This window comes from Pelmatolapia mariae, linkage group LG20 (assembly GCF_036321145.2).
Source record: "Pelmatolapia mariae isolate MD_Pm_ZW linkage group LG20, Pm_UMD_F_2, whole genome shotgun sequence".
NCBI lineage: Eukaryota > Metazoa > Chordata > Actinopteri > Cichliformes > Cichlidae > Pelmatolapia > Pelmatolapia mariae.
This window is the reverse complement of record NC_086244.1, coordinates 4,063,471-4,085,803: the sequence shown is the minus strand read 5'-3', so window position 1 is coordinate 4,085,803 and position 22,333 is coordinate 4,063,471. Positions and strand designations below refer to the sequence as shown.

The 22,333-nt window shown below is 39.5% G+C and overlaps 2 protein-coding genes across 2 annotated transcripts in view; both read left to right on the top strand.

Annotated features, from left to right (window-relative positions):
* Positions 1-2,457, top strand: part of LOC134618348 (suppressor of tumorigenicity 14 protein homolog) — a 56,616-nt gene extending 54,159 nt beyond the window's left edge. Inside the window, exons 18-20 of the mRNA XM_065469630.1 lie at positions 50-135; positions 1,162-1,292; positions 2,365-2,457. Coding sequence (XP_065325702.1) covers positions 50-135; positions 1,162-1,292; positions 2,365-2,457 — 310 coding nt within the window. The remainder of the gene's footprint in view (positions 1-49; positions 136-1,161; positions 1,293-2,364) is intronic.
* A 2,554-nt stretch (positions 2,458-5,011) lies between these two features.
* The window catches only part of LOC134618346 (suppressor of tumorigenicity 14 protein-like), a 28,796-nt gene continuing 11,474 nt past the window's right edge, over positions 5,012-22,333 (top strand). Inside the window, exons 1-10 of the mRNA XM_065469629.1 lie at positions 5,012-5,037; positions 5,127-5,320; positions 10,223-10,451; positions 11,068-11,204; positions 12,351-12,455; positions 13,217-13,321; positions 13,536-13,640; positions 15,722-15,826; positions 16,589-16,693; positions 21,202-21,321. Of these exons, the coding sequence (XP_065325701.1) occupies positions 5,012-5,037; positions 5,127-5,320; positions 10,223-10,451; positions 11,068-11,204; positions 12,351-12,455; positions 13,217-13,321; positions 13,536-13,640; positions 15,722-15,826; positions 16,589-16,693; positions 21,202-21,321 (1,231 nt within the window). The remainder of the gene's footprint in view (positions 5,038-5,126; positions 5,321-10,222; positions 10,452-11,067; positions 11,205-12,350; positions 12,456-13,216; positions 13,322-13,535; positions 13,641-15,721; positions 15,827-16,588; positions 16,694-21,201; positions 21,322-22,333) is intronic.

Below are 22,333 nucleotides of genomic sequence, written 5' to 3'. Positions count from 1 at the left end.
AGCCACAGTTACATAAACTGTTACTGTTTACGTAACTTCATCTCTGCAGGATGAAGGTGTGGATAGGAGTCACCCTGCTGATAGCAGTCGCTATTCTGCTTGCGATGAGTCAAATGCTGCCCTGGCCCTTTCACTGTAAGCTGCCTGCATACAATATAATACAATACAACTTTATTTATATAGCACATTTAAAAAACCAACAGTACACCAAAGCGCTTTACAATAGAAACGGGAAAATTAAGACATGATTAAATAAAATGCTCTTTAACAAAGTACCACATATGTTAGCAGGTTGAAGGCACTAATTATACAGGAGTAAAATGGAATATAAGAACAAACTTACTAAAAAAAGATAGATATAACTAAAAGATAAGTACATAGACAAAAATGGAGCCAAATATAAAATAGGGACACTAACTAGAATTTGAACTTTGCTGTTGTGAGCAATCCTTTCAGATTCATTTTGCAGAGCTGGCATTTGTGACCCCATAACTAAAAAGTGACAGCAGTCAAGGCAGGTATCGACCTAAGACCCAGCAATTCCTTTTTGTCTTCTGTGTAGGACATGAGTCAGAGACCTCTATGTCATTCACCATTTATACAATCTATTTCAGTCCTATTGTACTGTCAAGAGGACATGATGGGTTTTCTATCAATGCCACATTTGTGGAGGTTACAGAGAACATGGACTTTCTTTCCAAAATGATGGGAGAACTGTAAATAAAGGATGGCTCGTTCTGTAATCAGTCTACTGCTGACTATAAGCTAATGGCAAAACAATTCCCCACTGCAGCCAGTTTTGATAACACAGTCATTTCTCTATTTGCTAAATAATTACTGTTCTTTAAACTATCACAAGTCATGATGGAGGCTGTGTTTCAATATTAAGTATTCTAATATTTGTGTATGTGCTGTATTATGGTCTGTGTGTTAGTTTCCCACAAATATATTGTATTAAGTTCCTGTTAATATAAAATGAATCTCGCTGCAGTTGAAGGTTTTGGTAAAACTCAGGTAACTTTTCTGAAAACATGCTTTCACAGCTAACTGTGACATTTTTTATCTAAGTGTTCAAAAATGAACTTTTTCAATTTAGTTGAGTAAATTAAAAAAAATTCCAGGTTGTGTATAAAATATTTTAAACATTTTGTGTGTCTTTAGTACACAACAATGTCACAGTGCAGAGAATTTACATCGGCTCCATGGGAATCAGCAACCAGCGATTCCTGCAAGAGCATGAAGATCCCAGCAGCTCAGAGTTTACTCAGCTGGCTGCTCAAGTCAGCCAACAGGTGAGACCTAACAGACTCACAGCATATATGTTGTATGACACGTTATGGACTTTATGATGATTCCAGTTTTTATCTTGTGAAGAAAGAATTATTCAGGAAACAAAGAAGAGTAGTATGAAATATACACACCTGTCATAAAAGTGAGAAAGATCAGTATCACAAAGTGCTTTAATGCAGACTCTTTCCTTTTCCGTGAGTTCTTTATATTTGACCATTTTGAACAACAGTGAGGAATTTCCAACTGAATTGACATTTTTATACCCAAATTTGAGCCAGCACACTGTCACAAGTCAGAAATTAATCAAGCATAACATTCAACCACTAAAACACCAACAAAAGTAAATAACAGTAATTTAGCATCTTAATGACATAGAAAATGGCGTTAAGATGAAAAAATATAGAATTTTTGTCAAAGAGCCTGCTGATGCCTGTGGATTAACCATGGGGGAAACATAAAAAATAATTTGGGTAATTACCGATGCTGCTAATTTAGGGTAACTGCGGCATAAACCATAGGGTGGATGGTGGCCTAATAAATTTGTTAAGCACTATAAAAACATTTATGTGAGATTACAACAATCCTAAAGTTCTATTCTCATACAGTTTCATAAATTGGCCCGTAAAATTAACTCTAAGAAATTCAAAAAGTCTTGAGTTCTAAAACTCTGTTGTGACATTTGGGTCAGAATTTGACGTAAACAACAGGAAACCATGGCTCCATCTTGCCTTCTGTCAACATTTCAGGCTGCTGGTGCTATAATGATGTGGGGGATATTTTCTTGATACATCTTGGACCACTTCGTACAAACTGGGCATCATTTAAACACCACAGCCTGTCTGAGGATTGTTACAGTCTCTTTATGACTACAGTGTACCTACCTTCTGATGCTTCCATAAAGATAACGCGCCATGCCATCCTGTCGATTTGGATCAAAATGACTGCTTGCTATGAATCTGTATTGTAATCTTGATGTTATCACAAACCTGTGGCTTCCTCTGTTGTGTGTTTCTGTCTTTGTTGAGGCAATTAAAGGAAGTCACTGCAATGATGTGTGACTTTTTTCTCTTTCAGCTGAAACTGATTTACTCCAAAAACTCAGTGCTGGCCAAATACTTCAACCGCAACTCCGTCCAGGCCTTCAGGTACTGTGAAACAGAAACTTGACTGTGCCTGTCAGTGGCCATGGTGTCATGCTGACTGCTAAGTGTTGTGTGTTTGTCATTTGTTCACTGTGATCAGCTTATCTAGTTAAAGATGTTAAGGTGCTGAATCAACAGTCAGTTCTTGAAGTTAATGTTTTCTAAGATGGATTAGAGTCAGTGCAACTCTGACATGTATCAAGATGTAATGGTTATGACTGCGCTTCCAGAACAGCTGGTCTTTTGCTTGCTCCTGACCAATGTTCCCTCTAAGCTGCGCACGTGCGCAATTGCGCACTGTTGGCACGGTCTCTGCGCAGAGAAAATCTGCGTTGCGCACACAAAAAAAATTCTAACCTGAATTGAAATTAAAGTAAATATGTGCCGACACCGGTGTTTTAGCTAGCAAAGCGGCGTGGCTGATGTGGAGTGAAGCCACGTTAATGACAACGTGTACAACCATTGGAGATGTGAGCAGGACAGACGGAACAATTGACGGAAAAAGTGTGGACTTTATACCAGTTTTTAAATTGTGTTGATAGGCCACGTAAAACCAGAGTTATGATAAAAAAAAATATGCAATGTTTGGTTTTCTTCCTGAATACTATCGTTGTTCATATTTACTGCGGGAAGAAACGGTAAAAACGGCGTTTTATAAGGAAAACGCTCTCCACCTGTGAGCAGAGACGAAACCAAAACACCCCCCACCCTTTCCCATTGGTCGAAAAATGTACCATGTCGACCAATCAAAACATGGCATTTAGTTGTTAAGAAACGGGAGGAAGTTTTAGGAGTGACGGCGGTTTTGAGATGTGAGAGATTTGCAACGTTTAGCGCAAATCTTGTGTAGTTAGTGTGTAGTGTAGTCAGTAGTTTTGTTGTGTGTGTCAGAACAATGAGGCGACTACTGAATGTTACAGGTGTTACAGGAGTGATACATCTCCTGTTGTCAGGCCTGCAGGTATCAGGCTGTTGTTCTCCTTTATCTCATAGTGGACAGAAATTATTTTTTGGAGTGGCACAAATAATTTGTGTGGCATCAAATGTGATGCAGAACAGCTGATTGTTCTGTAAATATTTTGAAATGTTTATTTAAAAAACCGCCTTGGCAGCATTTTTAGGTAAACAGCTGCAAAACACTTTGTTGTTTGCAAAACTCAATAACTTTTTTGAAGAAGTAACTATATAATTAATTGCCCAACATTGGTCATTATATACTGTATTTTGCAGACAGAGAGTTACAGGAGTCAGAGCTTTATTAAAAAAAAGAAAGTTGTGTTTTCCAAATTGGAGTTCAAGTTATTTTTACTTCCAATAGTGTTAACATACTACACAGGTCATGAACAAGATTTTTTTTTAAATTTTCATTGTAAGTGGGCTAAAGCAGTTAATTAAACGTAGTCTAACAGAAATGTAAATGCTGGAATTTGATTATTTTAATAAACCATGTAACTTGGATGGATTCGACGCTGGCGTGACCACAGTGCACACGTCTAATGTCGCTCACAGTGGTCCAAGGGATCGCTCAGGGAGTTTGTGTGTGAAAAATTAGAGGGAACATTGCTCCTGATATCCAGTAGTTCGTTCTGACCAAAAGGTCAAAGGAAGGACAATCACTGCTGTGTGCCCGGGGCTCAGTAATGCTCAGAGGCATGTGTATACACAAAAGTACTGAGACATCAATACATTACAGCTACAGGAGTGCCTTGGCCATGGAAACCTATGCCATGTAGCCCCACCCAGTTTCTGTGCTGGTTACTGAGATGATTTTTACATACCACATGCAAAAGTGTATGAATCTGCAGAGTATTTGATCTTCTTCCTCCTAGAGTTATTCCCACTCTGCCAGATCCGCTTTTCTGCAAAGCCGCCTCCATTCAGCACGATCAAGGGCATCGTTCAGGTTGGCGCCTATCTTCTTCACGTCATCTTTGATTCTGTCCATCCATCGCCTTTTTAGTCTGCCCCTTGATCGCCGGCCTTGGGGGCTGAGTCGCAGTGCTGTTCTTGCCACTGAGTTTTTATCACTTCTGACCACGTGCCCATACCATCGCAGTCGCGCTTCTTGCATCTTCTCTGTGATCGGCGTGATGCCCAGCCGCTTTCGGATGCTGATGTTCATGACGCGGTCCCATCGTGTCAGGCCCAGGCACCATCGCAGCAACCGCATTTCCATTGTGTGAAGGGCCTGTTCGTGCTTTGCGGTTGCTGGCCAACATTCTGATCCGTAAAGGGCCACAGGGCGCACTACACTCTTGTAGATCTTTCACTTGAGGCGGTCGGGGATTCTTCGGTCACACAGAACACCAGTGACTTAGTGCCACTTCATCCAGGCCGCATTAATCCTGGCTTGTACTTCTGGCAGGATGTTGCCATCGTTGCTGATCATCGATCCGAGGTACTTGAAGTGAGACACCTTCGCCAGGTCTTCTCCATCGACGCTGATGTTCCGGTCGGTTTTGGGGCCCGCTTCTAAGTACTCAGTCTTGTTGGTGTTCAACCTCAGCCCGTCACTCAGGTGTGTCTTCCATTGCTGTGTTTGGCGTTGCAGCTCCATTCGGGATTCTGCAGAGTATTTGATGATTGGTTTTAATGTGGTGGATTGGTTTGTACCTAAAATACGGAACTCTCTTGTTCAGTGGGGCACTTTAAAAATAAAGTCTGTATAAATCCTCTCTGTGTTTTGTGGAGCAGTGAGGGTGACAGCGGGGACGACAGCATTGTGGTATATTATGAGTCGGAGTTTGATGTCCCCGTCCCTGAGTGGACCACTGTGGATGAAGCCATTGAATCTCTGGAGCCTCCAGCAGAAAGTGAATGGGGCCAACAGGGACAAGGACTGCTGAAACCCAGTGACACCCTGAACATCAGCAGCATCATCTCACAAGGTTTGACAGCTCACAGATTTATGAATTTCAGTTTTCCACAGGTTTTTTCATCGTTTGTTAACAACTTTATTGCCAAACAAATCCTACATCTAGTGACTGAAAGAGCAAGATCATGGATACAAAGTGAGCTTCCTTCGAAGGGTGGCTGGCCTCTCCCTTAGTGATAGGGTGAGAAGTTCAGCCATCCGGGAGGGGCTCAGAGTAGAGCCGCTGCTCCTCCACATTGAAAGGAGCCAGTTGAGGTGGTTTGGGCATCTGACAAGGATGCCTCCTGGGCGCCTCCTTGACGAGGTGCTCCGAGCATGTCCCACCTGAAGGATACCCCAGGGCAGACCCAGAACACGCTGGAGAGATTATATCTCTCGGCTGGCCTGGGAACGCCTTAGTGTTCCTCTGGATAAGCTGGAGGAGGTGGCTGGGGTGAGAGAGGTCTGGACTTTTCTGCTTAGGCTGCTGCCTCCACAACCCATTCCCAGATAAGCAGAAGAAGATGGATGGATGGATGGATCCTACATATTATCAATAAATTTGCCATAATTGAGATAATGTGAAATCATTGAGAAATCCAAAACTGAGTAAGAAAGAATGCAATTCTTAAGAGAAAAAATGATCAATCACGATAATTGTTATGCTTGTAATGCTTCAGTAATATGCATCATAAGCATTATAATTATAAGCATCATTGTTATCTTTTGATAAGGAGAGTCTCAATGTAAGTACAGCAACCTACATCCATAGACTTTGAACAACAATACAGTTTTGTGTGCAAGATAGTGCTGTTCGATGCGGTTTTGGCTATTAAACTCTTTGGCACTGCATGTTTGAATGCAAAAGTGAGTTAATTCTCACAGCGTGCTCAGATATGACAAGTGAAAATACATCAGGGAAGCTACATTCAGGATATGCAGCCCATATATTTTGATGACGATGAGCTGGGAAGCAAAATTCGCTTTTTTGCAAGAAGAATAATGGCCTACTAATGCCTCCTAGTAAATTAGTAATACTAGTAAATTTGATAGATGTAAAGTTTGACGCAAGCAACGTAAAAAAAATGAGACTGTGAACACTTTGCATGAAGCATGCTATATACTCAGTAAACTGCAATGTTTGTTTTGCACTTACAGCACTTAGGCAGTATATGTGCCTTGAAGTTAATTGTGTTTAGTGAAGCCTCAGACAAGAGCACTCAGCGAGGACACCTTATTAACTTAATGGCGTGAGGTGGAAAGTTCTCACCCCTTGCATGGTTGTGAGAGTCAAGAAGGTTGTATGCAGTATATTAGCAGGTGAAATACCGGCAGTGTCACATGGCATAGACAGCGCCATCTTTCCGTCCACATTAGACTGTGATTTTACCACTGGTGGGGTAAAAGTTCTTATACTTATAACTTCTGTCACAGACAATGTTTTCCTGGCCCGTCAAATTGTGTTGTGCTTATATCAACATGATGAAATTTTAGTTAAATTCAATTTTATTTAATGCACAACAATCACCTCAAGACACTTTATATTGTAAGGTAAGGACCTAAAATAAAACAGAGAAAACAAAGAAAACTCCAACAATCATATGACCCCTTATGAGCAAGTTTGTTGACAGTGGAAAAGGAAAACTCCCTATTTACAGGAAGAAACCTCCAGCAGAACCAGGCTCAGGGAGAGGCTGGTTGAGGGTGAGTGGATGAAGATAGAAGGAGCTTAGAGATATTGCAGCATAACTAAGGGAGGATTCAGGGTCACCTGGTCCAGCCCTAACTATATGCTTTAGCAAAAAGGAAAGTTTGAAGTCTAATCTTAAAAGTAGAGATAGTGTCTGTCTCCTGAATCCAAACTGGAAGCTGGTTCCACAGAAGAGGGGCCTGAAAACTGAAGGCTCTGCCTCCCATTCTACTTTTAAATACTCTAGGGACAGCAAGTAAGCCTACAGTGTGAGAGCGAAGTGCTCTAATAGGGTGATATGGTACTACAAAGTCATTAAGATAAGATGGGGCCTGATTATTTAAGACAGGATTTTAAATTTGATTCTAGATTTAACAAGGAGCTAATATGGGAGAAATATGATCTCTCTTTCTAGTCCCTGTCAGGACTCTTGCTGCAGCATTTTGGATTCACTGAAGGCTTTTCAGGGAGGTTTTAGGACATCCTGATTATAAAATAAAATCATCTGGCCTAGAAATAATAAATGCATGAACTAGTTATTCAGCGTCACTCTGAGGTTTAATGAATTAATTATAGAGATATTGTGCAAATAAAGGAGTCTTAGATATTTCTTTTAATATGCGTATTGAAGGGCATATCCTGGTCAAAAAAGGTTCCTCACAGTGTTACTGGAGGCCAAAGTAATAGCATCCAGAGTAAGAATCTGGTTAGATACCATATTTCTAAGATTTTCAGGGCCGAGTACAATAACCTCACTTTGATCTGATCTGATGTTTATGTCTTTAAGACATTCCTGCAGTTTAACTAATTGGTGTGTGTTACCTGGCTTCATGGACAGATAGAGCTGGGTGTCATCTGCATAGCAGTGAAAATGTATGCTATGTGTTCTGATGACACTGCCTAAGGGAAGCATGTATAATGTAAACAGAATTGGTCCTAGCACTGAACCCTGTGGAACTCCATAATTCACCTTATTGTGTGAAGAGGACTCTCCATTTACATGAACAAATTGGAGTCTATTAGATAGATATGATACAAACCACTGCAGCGCAGTACCTTCAATACTTACAGCATGCTCTAATCCAGGGGTGGGCAATCTCAGTCCATGAGGGCCGGTGTCCCTGCAGGTTTTAGATCTCACCTTGGGTCAACACACCTGAATCACATGATTAATTCGTTACCAGGCCTCTGGAGAACTTCAGGACATGTCGAGGAGCTAATTTAGCCATTTAAATCAGCTGTGTTGGTTCGAGGACACATCTAAAACCTGCAGGGACACCGGCCCTCGTGGACTGAGATTGCCCACCCCTGCTCTAATCACTAGTGGTGCAACGGATCACGGTTGATCCGAAATCCGAACCGATCCCACTCCACGGTTCGGTACGCACGTGATCCGAAGATTCGAAAAAGAAAAAAAAGTATGTGTATGGTGCACGCGGTCAGTCTGTCAAGCGGTAGTTATGGCCAGCGCTAGCGGTCCAAGTAGCGGAGCAGAGGAGTTTGCGGCATTTAAGCAGCCCTTTGCTGCCCAATCCGACCGGGCTAAAGCTATTACAAAAGCTACTGGGGTGTTTAGCTGCAGACGGGAGGCCGTATTCCGTTGTGCAAAACAAGGGGTTTAAACTGTGATGAACGTGCTTGAGCCACGCTATGATATTATGTTGCGCGTCCACTTCAGTGACAAGATCGTTCCAAGCATGTATGAGCAGGAGAAGTTTAAAGTTGTGGCTGAACTGTCCCAGGCATCTTCTGTTGCTCTAACTACAAATGGGTGGACCTCCAGGGCAACGGAAAGCCACGTGACCGTGACCGCTCGTTATATCACAGCGGAGTGGTAGATACAAAGCCCTGCACTGCCCTATAGATTACATTAGATTAGATGAAACTTTATTTATCCCTTGGATGGGTTTCTTCGGGAAATTCAGTTTCCAGTAGCACAGCACCGACAGAAGTTGCAGAATGTGAGCAGAAATATACCAAATATACACATATATAAATACAGAGAATACAAAAGGGATAAATAGAATAAATAGGAATACTAATACAAGGGAACGGCACATTTTAAGTATTGTGAGTCTATTACACCGTTGGATATTAACAAAAACTATTGCACAGTGAAAAGGCACTACAGCTACTTGTTCCCCCCTCCTCTGTCCCCATTTCCCCTCCCTCTCCCCTCCAATGAGGAGTTAAACAGTTTGATGGCGTGTGGGACAAAGGACTTTTTAAGTCTGCTGGTCCTTGACTTTGGGAGAAGCAACCTGTCACTGAACAGACTCCTCTGGTTGTTTATGGCCGCGTGCAGAGGATGCAGAGGATGCCCAGCATGGTCCATAATGTCCATATTGCACCTTAATTTGTTTTTTATATAAGTGCGTGGAATAAGTCTTCAGTTGAATGTTTTTTAATAGGCAAAAAATATTTAAATAAGTAAACGGCGAGTCGAATATTTGTCTTTTTTTTCTATTTTTGCTGATCCGAAAATTGATCCGATCCGTGACCCTAAAACCGTGATCCGATCCGAACCGTGAGATTTTTGATCCGTTGCACCACTACTAATCACTGTAACAAAATTTTATGGTTAACAGTATCGAACGCTTCACTGAGGTCTAGCACAAACACACAGATGAGTCCACTGTCAGAGGCCATAAGAAAATCACTTGTAACCTTCACTAAAGCTGTTTCTGTGCTGTGATGAGCTCTGAAACCTGAAACTTTTCATTAACATTAATTAATGGTAGGACTTCCCTGAGCAGTCTTGTAGGAATGGTTTGGAGGAAGTAATTACTGAAGTTAACTCAGAAAGATAAATTGAAGAAAAAGACTCTAAATAAATATCAATGGTAGTGAAAATAGCTGTAGATAATGTTACATCTGTGAAATGGTTACAAGTTGTTGTTTTTTTCAAATCGCCACTATTTTAACAGGAGGAGAGAAGAAGCAGAGAGGTGTTTAAGACTGCAAAGTTTATTATCTATGTGGTTTACTAATACATTTATCTTTGTGTTTACAGTTATAGATCCACGCTTGACCAGGTCCAAATTAACTGGTGAGTACTGGGTTATCTTCAAGTATTTCTAAATGTAAAGCTCAAATTTTGTTAAAATAAATTTAAAACAGATTTAAGTTGCCTCAAAATGTAAAAGAGTCTATTTATTTAGGTGAATATGTTACAAAGCATAAGACCTTCATATTCTGATGCACAGTAACAATGATGCAATGTTACTTTTGTTAACATATTTTCAGAGAGGAAGTTCTTCAACATCCATGTCAGGAATCGTGGAATTGTGCATTCTCCGGGGTTTCCAGACTATCTTTATCCTCCAAATGCCAACTTGCAGTGGAGGCTTCGGGCGGAACCTGGCCACCGAGTTAGGCTCGACTTTCACACTCTGATCTTGGAGGACGACTGTCAGCGCGACTTCATCAAAGCCTATGATTCGCTGGCTCCCATAGAGAAACGTGCTCTGACAGAGTGAGACAAATAATCCCTCTCCCAGAATATAAACTGTCAGTTATCTCAAAGTTTCTGTTTGTTGCCTGAGTAGACTGAATGTTTGGGTTTTGAAATTTAGGTCAGAAAAAATAAGACATTTAAAGATTTATGTATGTCCATCTTAACTGAAGGTCTTGCGTTTGGTGACCTCTGTGTGTTTGACGTTTTACCTTATTATAGGGATGCACAGATGTACCATGTAGGCCAGATGCATGAAACATGGATGCACACATTTTTTTTACTGATGGAATTATAACATTCACAATGAAGTAGATGTGTTTTGAAATTAAATGCAAACTTCTTTAATTCCTGTTTAACTTACGTAAAAAGACAATTCAAAAAACATAACAAAACCATGTGTAAACCTTGTCTAAACTATACGGCATAGCTGTGCATTTTTAAAACACTAGTCTTTTACTATAAATTCCAGTGTATGTTCAAGAAGAGGAATTTTGTTCACACACATCCTTGATGCATCCAGCCCCAGGACTGTGGTATCCCTGCTGTGTGCTATCAGAAATAAAACAGGCTTTTCAGGCTTCTGTAAAGTTCCTCTTTAAAGGTTAACCTTTCTGTCTCTGTGTTCTTTTCTCAGACAGTGTGGGAATCCTCAAAAGTCATTGTCCTTCTTCTCTTCTGGAAACGTCATGTTACTGACGCTGGTCACAAATGAGAAGAAAAACTTCCCTGGTTTCGAAGCAAGCTACTCCCAGATTCCTTCGGCCAAACCAAGTAAATTAACATACAATTTTTTTGTATTGTTTTGTTTATTTTCTTTTTCAAAACAAATATTTTCACTGGGAATATGTGAGGAAAATGCATAGGTCACATATCGGTGAAATGTGAAAAGTACAGTCAGTAATTTTTTGAAGGTATTTAGCAGAGTCTATAAGGAAACTTAAAGAAGTCCAGATGCTTTTCTTTCCAAGCTCCAGAGACCAGAGAAAAGCAGATATTCATTTGTATCAAACACTGATCTAAGGTCTAGAAGGACAAGCACAGAGATGAGTCCACTCTCAGAGGCCATAAGAGGATGATTTGTAACCTTCTTGCATTTGCGCAATATCTCTACAGTCTACATGTCCAGTCTGCTCACCTTGTGCTGTAATGCTATATAATGATCCTCAACAAAATCAACAAGCACCATGCTGACCATTAAGTTTAACTCAAACTCCTCTTAGGTGTCACCCAGCATTTCATTGCGGACTTCAACCCAACTGATTGCTAAGATATTTTTTTCTTTAAAAAAAAAATGTTTCCCTGAAGGACTGCAGCAATTTCTAAAGTAGGTAGAAACCAGGTAAATAGATGCTTTTGTCTTATTAGCTTGTCCAGGAAGATTCCAGTGCAACAATAACAAGTGCGTCAGCAAGAGTTTTCAATGTGATGGTTGGGACAATTGTGGAGACAACAGTGATGAGATCAACTGCAGTGAGTCCATCAAACATTTTCTGTGAAGACTAAGAAGGTTTAACACCAAATGTGAATTTAATCACAGCTAGAAGTGGTCTTCAAAAAGCTAGCAGCCACACTCAGTCTATTTAAGTACATTCTTTTTCATTCAGTTCAGTTCATTCTTCGTTTTCCCACTCATTGCAGTGTCTGCTTAATGTGCGATACATCTAAGATACAATATAAAAAAGGTCAGTATTAACTAAAAATCTGCCTGTGCCATGGGTTGGATGACAATGGCGACAACACAGATGAAGAAAACTGTAGTGAGACCTGCAGAAATTGAAACTGTTCTCCTTTGTACTTACTGAGAAAAAAACATTTAGTCTTTCGTGATTACACGAAAGACTAAATGATTATCTGTAAAACTAACGCATTTTCTGAAACAGGTAAATAGATAAACCGATTTTGTGTTTGTGTTATCAGCTTGCCCGGGAAGATTCAAGTGCAACAATAACAAGTGCGTGAGCAATACTTCTCAATGTGACGGCTGGGACGATTGTGGTGACAACAGCGATGAAATCAACTGCAGTGAGTCCATCAAACGTCTCTTTATCTAACGTCTAATAAGAATTAAAGAAGGTTTAGCACCAAATGTGGATTTGTTTTTTACTGAGATAAATATGCATCTACGGTCACCATCAAATGCAACAAACAACATAATGACTACTAAGTTTAACCACTAAGTTTGACTTGTTCTACGTGTCAACCAGGGTTTCACTGATGAGTACTGACTTCAACCCAAATGATCGCTAAGATGATTTTTTTTTTTTTTTTAAAAAGAATGTTTAGACGTGAAGTGGTCTTCAAAAAGCTAGCAGCCACACTCAGTCTATTTAAGTACATTCTTTTTCATTCAGTTCAGTTCATTCTTCGTTATCCCACTCATTGCAGTGTCTGCTTAATGTGCGATACATCTAAGATACAATATAAAAAAGTCAGTATTAACTAAAAATATGCCTGTGCCATGGGTTGGATGACAATGGCGACAACACAGATGAAGAAAAACTGAAGTGAGACCTGCAGAAATTGAAACTGTTCTCCTTTGTACTTACTGAGAAAAAAATATATGTATAGTACAACGGTCACCATCAAAAGCAGCCAACAAACAACAAAATGACCACTAAGTTTGACTCATTCTATGTGTCAACCAGGGTTTCATTGAGGAGTACTGACTTCAACCCAAATGATGATTTTTTTTCTGCTGTAAATACGTGATTACACGAAAGACTAACACATTTTTTGAAACAAGTAAATAGATAAACCGATTTATCTATTGTTTGTCTCATCAGCTTGTCCGGGAAAGTTCCAGTGCAACAACAACAAGTGCGTCATCAAGAGTTTTCAGTGTGACGGCTGGGACGATTGTGGTGACAACAGTGATGAAATCAGCTGCAGTGAGTCCATCAAACATCTCTTTATCTAACGTCTAATAAGAATTAAAGAAGGTTTAGCACCAAATGTGGATTTGTTTTTTACTGAGATAAATATGCATCTACGGTCACCATCAAACGCAACAAACAACATAATGACTACTAAGTTTAACCACTAAGTTTGACTTGTTCTACGTGTCAACCAGGGTTTCACTGATTTCACTGATTGTCTCATCAGCTTGTCCGGGAAAGTTCCAGTGCAACAACAACAAGTGCGTCATCAAGAGTTTTCAGTGTGACGGCTGGGACGATTGTGGTGACAACAGCGATGAAATCAGCTGCAGTGAGTTCATCAGACATTTCTTTTTGTGAAGTCTAAAACGAGTTCACAATTGGTTTAGCACCAAATGTGGATTAAATCTCAACTAGAAACGGTCTCAGAAGAACTGGCAGTCGCATTCAGTCTATCTAAGTACATTCTTGACTATCACACTCATCACAGTGTCTGCTTGGGGTGGAAAAAGGTCCATATAAACCAAAAATATGCCTGTGTCACGGGTTGGATGACAATGGCAACAACACAGATAAAGTAAACTGTATAAAGACCAGCAGAAATTGAAACTATTCTGCTTTGTACTTACTGAGTGAAATATATATGCATAGTATAAGGGTCACCATCAAAAGCAACAACATAATGACTACTAGGTTTGACTCCATTTGACTTGTTCTACATGTCAACTGGGTTACACTGATGAGTACTGACTTCAACCAAATGATCGCTAAGATTTTATTCGTTAAATAAATGACTACCTGAAAGACGAAGGCATTTTCTGAACCAGATAAATAGATGAACCGCTTTTTTGTTAGTCTTTTCAGCTTGTACAGGAATGTTCCAGTGCAACAATAGCCTGTGCATCAGCAAGACTTCTCAGTGTGACGGCTGGGACGATTGTGGTGACAACAGCGATGAAATCAACTGCAGTGAGTTCAACAAACATCTCATTGTCTAAAGTCTAAAAAGAGTTAAAGAAGGTTTAGCACCAAATGCGGATTTGTTTTTTACTGAGATAAATAGGCCTGGGTATCGTCACCGATTTCTATAATTGATTCGATTCCAATTCACAAGGTCCCGATTCAATTCAATCACAGACTTGATTACATTCAATTTAGCCTTAGACAGTCATCATTTATCAGCACTGAAACTTGTGAGACTTCATCAGAGGTGTAAGCATCAGAACACATGCCTTTGTGTGAAATTAACTGAGAATAAAACACAGAAAAACATGAAGGAGTTTTTCCTGGCCTGGCTTTTTATAGTAGATAACATTAAAAATATTCTGCAGTAGATCAAAACTAAAGAAAACCATGAACCAACACATGAACATCACCTGATGCTGCTGAAGTGAAGCAGAGCAAAGTTACAGAGGATTTATTTGAGACACAGCTAAGTGTTTTGCATATTTTCTAAAAAGTTTAAATTTCTTCAGTATTGAACAGCAGAAATTAGGCTTTCTTGCTGGAGGTCAATTTTGAAAAACAAAAAAACAAAAAAAACAAAACAAAACAGAGGCCAACAGCACTGAACACAACGGTAGGCTGGTGTGTAATAAGAAAATAATGCAGAAAACAGAGATTTGAGATGGACAACTGTTCTTTAAGTACACTGAGAGAGAGCAAGAGCTGTGCAGGAAGTGTGATTTTATCGTGGTGGAAGCAAAACAGCAAAAGTAAGGGAATTAGTGACAATGTTTATCATACAGGAAGTGTAGTTTTGATCTTCTTTTGCTGCTGGTTCAGTGGATTTTGGTCAGAGAGTGACAAAACCTGCAGCATCAGAATCTGTGAGCTGTCGGCTTTCAGCACTGACGGAGTGTCTGTGTACGTGCCGTCGGGTGAGAAAGCCGACATCTCACAGATTCTGATGTGTCGGGTCCACTCTGTGTTTACGTCTTTGTGTGGTAGTCCATGTATCTGCTCTCGTTTGCTGTTTTATCTGTTTGGTGTTTGTTGAAATACTTTTGTGAGCTTTAACCTGAGATTCTGGCGTTTCTGGCAAAATACATTTATATATAAAAGTCCATTCAGGATTTAATGAATCGACATCGCTTTATTCAAGCTAAAATCGATTTGAATTGGAAAATCGATTATTGAAACCTACTCCTAGAGATAAATATGTATGTATAGAACAATGGTCACCATCAAAAGCAGCCAACAACATGGTGACCGTTAAGTTAAACTTCTTTTGACTCATTCTATGTGTCAACCAGGGTTTCACTGTGTACTGACTTCAAACCAACTGATCGCTAAGAACATTTTTTCTTTTCTTCTTCTTTTATTTATTTTTTAATAAATGATTATCTGTAAAACTAACACATTTTCTGAAACAGGTAAATAGATCAACCGATTTTGTGTTTGTGTTATCAGCTTGCCCGGGAAGATTCAAGTGCAACAATAACAAGTGCATCAGCAATACTTCTCAATGTGACGGCTGGGACGATTGTGGTGACAACAGCGATGAAATCAACTGCAGTGAGTCCATCAAACGTCTCTTTATCTAACGTCTAATAAGAATTAAAGAAGGTTTAGCACCAAATGTGGATTTGTTTTTTACTGAGATAAATATGCATCTACAGTCACCATCAAATGCAACAAACAACATAATGACTACTAAGTTTAACCACTAAGTTTGACTTGTTCTACGTGTCAACCAGGGTTTCACTGATGAGTACTGACTTCAACCCAAATGATCGCTAAGATGATTTTTTTTTTTTTTTTAAAAAGAATGTTTAGACGTGAAGTGGTCTTCAAAAAGCTAGCAGCCACACTCAGTCTATTTAAGTACATTCTTTTTCATTCAGTTCAGTTCATTCTTCGTTATCCCACTCATTGCAGTGTCTGCTTAATGTGCGATACATCTAAGATACAATATAAAAAAGGTCAGTATTAACTAAAAATATGCCTGTGCCATGGGTTGGATGACAATGGCGACAACACAGATGAAGAAAAACTGAAGTGAGACCTGCAGAAATTGAAACTGTTCTCCTTTGTACTTACTGAGAAAAAAATATATGTATAGTACAACGGTCACCATCAAAAGCAGCCAACAAACAACAAAATGACCACTAAGTTTGACTCATTCTATGTGTCAACCAGGGTTTCATTGAGGAGTACTGACTTCAACCCAAATGATGATTTTTTTTCTGCTGTAAATACGTGATTACACGAAAGACTAACACATTTTTTGAAACAAGTAAATAGATAAACCGATTTATCTATTGTTTGTCTCATCAGCTTGTCCGGGAAAGTTCCAGTGCAACAACAACAAGTGCGTCATCAAGAGTTTTCAGTGTGACGGCTGGGACGATTGTGGTGACAACAGCGATGAAATCAGCTGCAGTGAGTTCATCAGACATTTCTTTTTGTGAAGTCTAAAACGAGTTCACAATTGGTTTAGCACCAAATGTGGATTAAATCTCAACTAGAAACGGTCTCAGAAGAACTGGCAGTCGCATTCAGTCTATCTAAGTACATTCTTGACTATCACACTCATCACAGTGTCTGCTTGGGGTGGAAAAAGGTCCATATAAACCAAAAATATGCCTGTGTCACGGGTTGGATGACAATGGCAACAACACAGATAAAGTAAACTGTATAAAGACCAGCAGAAATTGAAACTGTTCTGCTTTGTACTTACTGAGTGAAATATATATGCATAGTATAAGGGTCACCATCAAAAGCAACAACATAATGACTACTAGGTTTGACTCCATTTGACTTGTTCTACATGTCAACTGGGTTACACTGATGAGTACTGACTTTAACCAAATGATAGCTAAGATTTTATTCGTTAAATAAACTATTACCTGAAAGACGAAGGCATTTTCTGAACCAGATAAATAGATGAACTGCTTTTTTGTTAGTCTTTTCAGCTTGTACAGGAATGTTCCAGTGCAACAATAGCCTGTGCATCAGCAAGACTTCTCAGTGTGACGGCTGGGACGATTGTGGTGACAACAGCGATGAAATCAACTGCAGTGAGTTCAACAAACATCTCATTGTCTAAAGTCTAAAAAGAGTTAAAGAAGGTTTAGCACCAAATGTGGATTTGTTTTTTACTGAGATAAATAGGCCTGGGTATCGTCACCGATTTCTATAATTGATTCGATTCCAATTCACAAGGTCCCGATTCAGTTCAATCACAGATTTGATTTGATTCAATTTAGCCTTAGACAGTCATCATTTATCAGTACTGAAACTTGTGAGACTTCATCAGAGGTGTAAGCATCAGAACACATGCCTTTGTGTGAAATTAACTGAGAATAAAACACAGAAAAACATGAAGGGGATTTTCCTGGCCTGGCTTTTTATCGTAGATAACAGGGCTGCCACAAACGATTATTTTGATAGTCGACTAGTCACCGATTATTTTTGCGATTAGTCGACTAATCAGGTCATGCATCCATTGGACGTAAAACGTACAGCTTATTGCACCAGCATGCATCTGCTCTTATATAACTATCATTAGCTTACAGCTTTAAGTGTTTAAGGTATGTGCTAACTAAAGACAAGATGATAGTTTATTCAATTTTAATGAAATTTGCAGATTGTTTCGGTTAAGTTTAATAAACTCCTTGCTATCTAAAATATAACAGGACACCGGAGTATATTCTCGAGCATCTCACACTTCTGATAATCAGTTGTCTGCTTGACATTTATTCAGCTGTGTAAAAACTATAACTTTAATCTCAGGCAAACCGATTTACTCAGGAACAAATAAAATACTAAAAAAAGGCCAAACAATAACATTTTTAAGTTATCTAAGTGACTTATGTTCTCACGGGCTCTAGTGAGCCTTTCCCCCGGCTCTAGCTATCGAGCTAGTGGTTAACAGACGTCTCCGAAAACGTCGGAGCGCTTTTGAAAATATGTGGTGTCTTGATAAACTGAGCAGATATTTGAGGTTTACACAGTTACATTCTCGCCTGAAAATATGTTAAACGTTTATTTTGTGACCCAGAAAGAATAATAAGAGTAATATTAAAACTAACTAGCTGCCGCCATTGTTGGAAACTGAGCTGGGCTGCGCTATGAATTCTGGGACAGAGCTACTTCTTCTTCTTCGGGGTTTAACGGCAGCTGGCATCCTTGTACATGCAGTGCTGCCATCTTCTGTTTCAGTCCGTAATTACACTCTTAAATCCTACTACTTATTCCTGCGTCTTTTGTGTTCTTACAAAGCTTCAAACGATGCGTCGACTATTAAATCAGTCGTCGACGATTTTGATAGTCGACGTAATCGTGACTAGTCGACTAATCGTGGCAGCCCTAGTAGATAACCTTAAAAATATTCTTCAGTAGATCAAAACTAAAGAAAACCATGAACCAACACATGAACATCACCTGATGCTGCTGAAGTGAAGCAGGGCAAAGTTACAGAGGTTTTATTTGAGACACAGCTAAGTGTTTTGCATATTTTCTAAAAAGTTTAAATTTCTTCAGTATTGAACAGCAGAAATTAGGCTTTCTTGCTGGAGGTCAATTTTGAAAAAAAAAACAAAAAAAACAAAACAAAACAGAGGCCAACAGCACTGAACACAACGGTAGGCTGGTGTGTAATGAGAAAATAATGCAGAAAACAGAGATTTGAGATGGAAAACTGTTCTTTAGTGCAGGAAGTGTGATTTTATCGTGGTGGAAGCAAAACAGCAAAAGTAAGGGAATTAGTGACAATGTTTATCATACATGAAGTGTAGTTTTGATCTTCTTTTGCTGCTGGTTCAGTGAATTTTGGTCAGAGACAATGTTCCCTCTAAGCTGCGCACGTTCGCAATTGCGCACTGCTGGCACGGTCTCTGCGCACAGAAAATCTGCATTGCGCACAAAAAAAATCTAACCTGAATTGAAATTAAAATTAAAACTTTAACAATTCTGTTTTGCAGTGTTAGTCAGTAAGTGACTGGCTGCTCCCGTATGGGATTAGAACGATGCCACCTTATCCTATAGTTCAGCCAATAATGTGATTCACATTCGTATACACGCAGCTAGTCTTTTAGCTAGCAAAGCGGCGTGGCTGATGTGGAGTGAAGCCACATTAATGACAACGTGTACAACCATTGGAGATGTGAGCAGGACAGACGGAACAACTGATGGAAAAAGTGTGGACTTTATACCAGTTTTTAAATTGTGTTGATGGGCCACGTAAAACCAGAGTTGTGATTAAAAAAAATATGCAATGTTTGGTTTTCTTCCTGAATACTATCGTTGTTTATATTTACTGCGGGAAGAAACGGTAAAAACGGCGTTTTATAAGGAAAACGCTCGAAAGCACTCTCCGCCTGTGAGCAAAAACAAAACCAACCCCCACCCTTTCCTATTGGTCGAAAAAAGTACCGTGTCGACCAATCAAAAAATGATATGGCAACGTGGGATCTAGTTGTTAAGAAACGGGGGGAAGTTTTAGGAGTGACGGCGCTGCTTTGAGATGTGAGAGATTTGCGACGTTTAGCGCAAATCTTGTGTAGTTAGTGTGTAGTGTAGTCAGTAGTTTTGTTGTGTGTGTCAGAACATTGAGGCGGCTGCTGAATGTTACAGGTGTTACAGGAGTGATACATCTCCTGTTGTCAGGCCTGCAGGTATCAGGCTGTTGTTCTCCTTTATCTCATAGTGGACAGAAATTATTTTTTTGGAGTGGCACAAATAATTTGTGTGGCATCAGATTTGATGCAGAACAGCTGATTGTTCTGTAAATAGTTTGAAATGTTTATTTAAAAACGCCTTGGCTGCATTTAAAAAAATAAATAGCTGCAAAAAACTTTGTTGTTTGCCAAACTGAGTTACTTTTTTGAAGTAGTAACTATATAATTAATTGCCCAGCATTGGTCATTATATACTGTATTTTGCAGACAGAGTTACAGGACTCTCTCCCAGACCACAGACTCATACTCATAATACAAGTCAGAGCTTTATGAAGAAAAAAAATAAAAAGTTGTGTTTTCAAAATTGGAGTTAAAGTTATTTTTACTTCCAATAGTGTTAACATACTACACAGGTCATGAACAAGATTTTTTAAATTTTCATTGTAAGTGGGCTAAAGGAGTTAATTAAAAGTAGTCTAACATAAATGTAAATGCTGTAATTTGATTATTGTAATAAACCATGTAACTTGGATGGATTAGATGCTGGCGTGACCACAGTGCACACGTCTGATGTCGCTCACAGTGGTCCACGGGATCGCTCAGGGAGTTTGTGTGTTCGCTCAGACACATGAAAAATTAGAGGGAACATTGGTCAGAGAGTGACAAAACCTGCAGCATCAGAATCTGTGAGCTGTCGGCTTTCAGCACTGACGGAGTGTCTGTGTACGTGCCGTCGGGTGAGAAAGCCGACATCTCACAGATTCTGATGTGTCGGGTCCACTCTGTGTTTACGTCTTTGTGTGGTAGTCCATGTATCTGCTCTCGTTTGCTGTTTTATCTGTTTGGTGTTTGTTGAAATACTTTTGTGAGCTTTAACCTGAGATTCTGGCGTTTCTGGCAAAATACATTTATATATAAAAGTCGATTCAGGATTTAATGAATCGACATCGCTTTATTCAAGCTAAAATCGATTTGAATTGGAAAATCGATTATTGAAACCTACTCCTAGAGATAAATATGTATGTATAGAAAAATGGTCACCATCAAAAGCAGCCAACAACATGGTGACCGTTAAGTTAAACTTCTTTTGACTCATTCTATGTGTCAACCAGGGTTTCACTGTGTACCGACTTCAAACCAACTGATCGCTAAGAGCATTTTTTCTTTTCTTCTTCTTTTCTTTATTTTTTAATAAATGATTATCTGTAAAACTAACACATTTTCTGAAACAGGTAAATAGATCAACCGATTTTGTGTTTGTGTTATCAGCTTGCCCGGGAAGATTCAAGTGCAACAATAACAAGTGCATCAGCAATACTTCTCAATGTGACGGCTGGGACGATTGTGGTGACAACAGCGATGAAATCAACTGCAGTGAGTCCATCAAACGTCTCTTTATCTAACGTCTAATAAGAATTAAAGAAGGTTTAGCACCAAATGTGGATTTGTTTTTTACTGAGATAAATATGCATCTACAGTCACCATCAAACGCAACAAACAACATAATGACTACTAATTTTTGCTTCATAACTTTTGCACTGTCCACTTCCTGCTGTGACAAAACAAATTTCCCACGTGTGGGGACTAATAAAGGTTATCTTATCTTATCTTATCTTAAGTTTAACCACTAAGTTTGACTTGTTCTACGTGTCAACCAGGGTTTCACTGATGAGTACTGACTTCAACTGAAATGATCGCTAAGATGATTTTTTTTCTTTTTAAAATGAATGTTTACATGAAAGAGTAATAATAATAATTGATTGCATTTATATAGCGCTTTTCAAGGCACCCAAAGCACTTTACAATTCCACTATTCATTCACTCTCACACTGGTGGAGGCAAGCTACAGTTGTAAGCACAGCTGCCCTGGGGCAGACTGACAGAAGCAAGGCTGCCATATCGGCCCCTCTGGCCAACACCAGTAGGTGTTAGGGTAAATTGTCTTGCCTAAGGACACAACGGCCAGAACAGAGAGCCCGGGGATCGAACTGGCAACCTTCCAGTTACAGATGCGCTTCCCAATCCCCTGAGCCATGGTCGCCCATAACGGATTTTCTGAACCAGGTAAATAAATAAACTGATTTTTTGTTTGTCTTTTCAGCTTGTACAGGAATGTTCCAGTGCAACAATAGCAGGTGCATCAGCAAGACTTCTCAGTGTGACGGCTGGGACGATTGTGGTGACAACAGCGATGAAATCAACTGCAGTGAGTCCATCAAACATCTCTTTTTGTGAAGTCTAAAAAGAAGGTTTAGCAGCAAATGTGGATTAAATCTCAACTAGAAATTGTTTAAGCAGTCACACTCAGTCTATCTAGGTCCATTCTTTGCTATCCCACCCATTGGAGTGTCTACTTAGGGTGGGATACTTCTAAGATACAATATAAAAAAGGTCCATATAA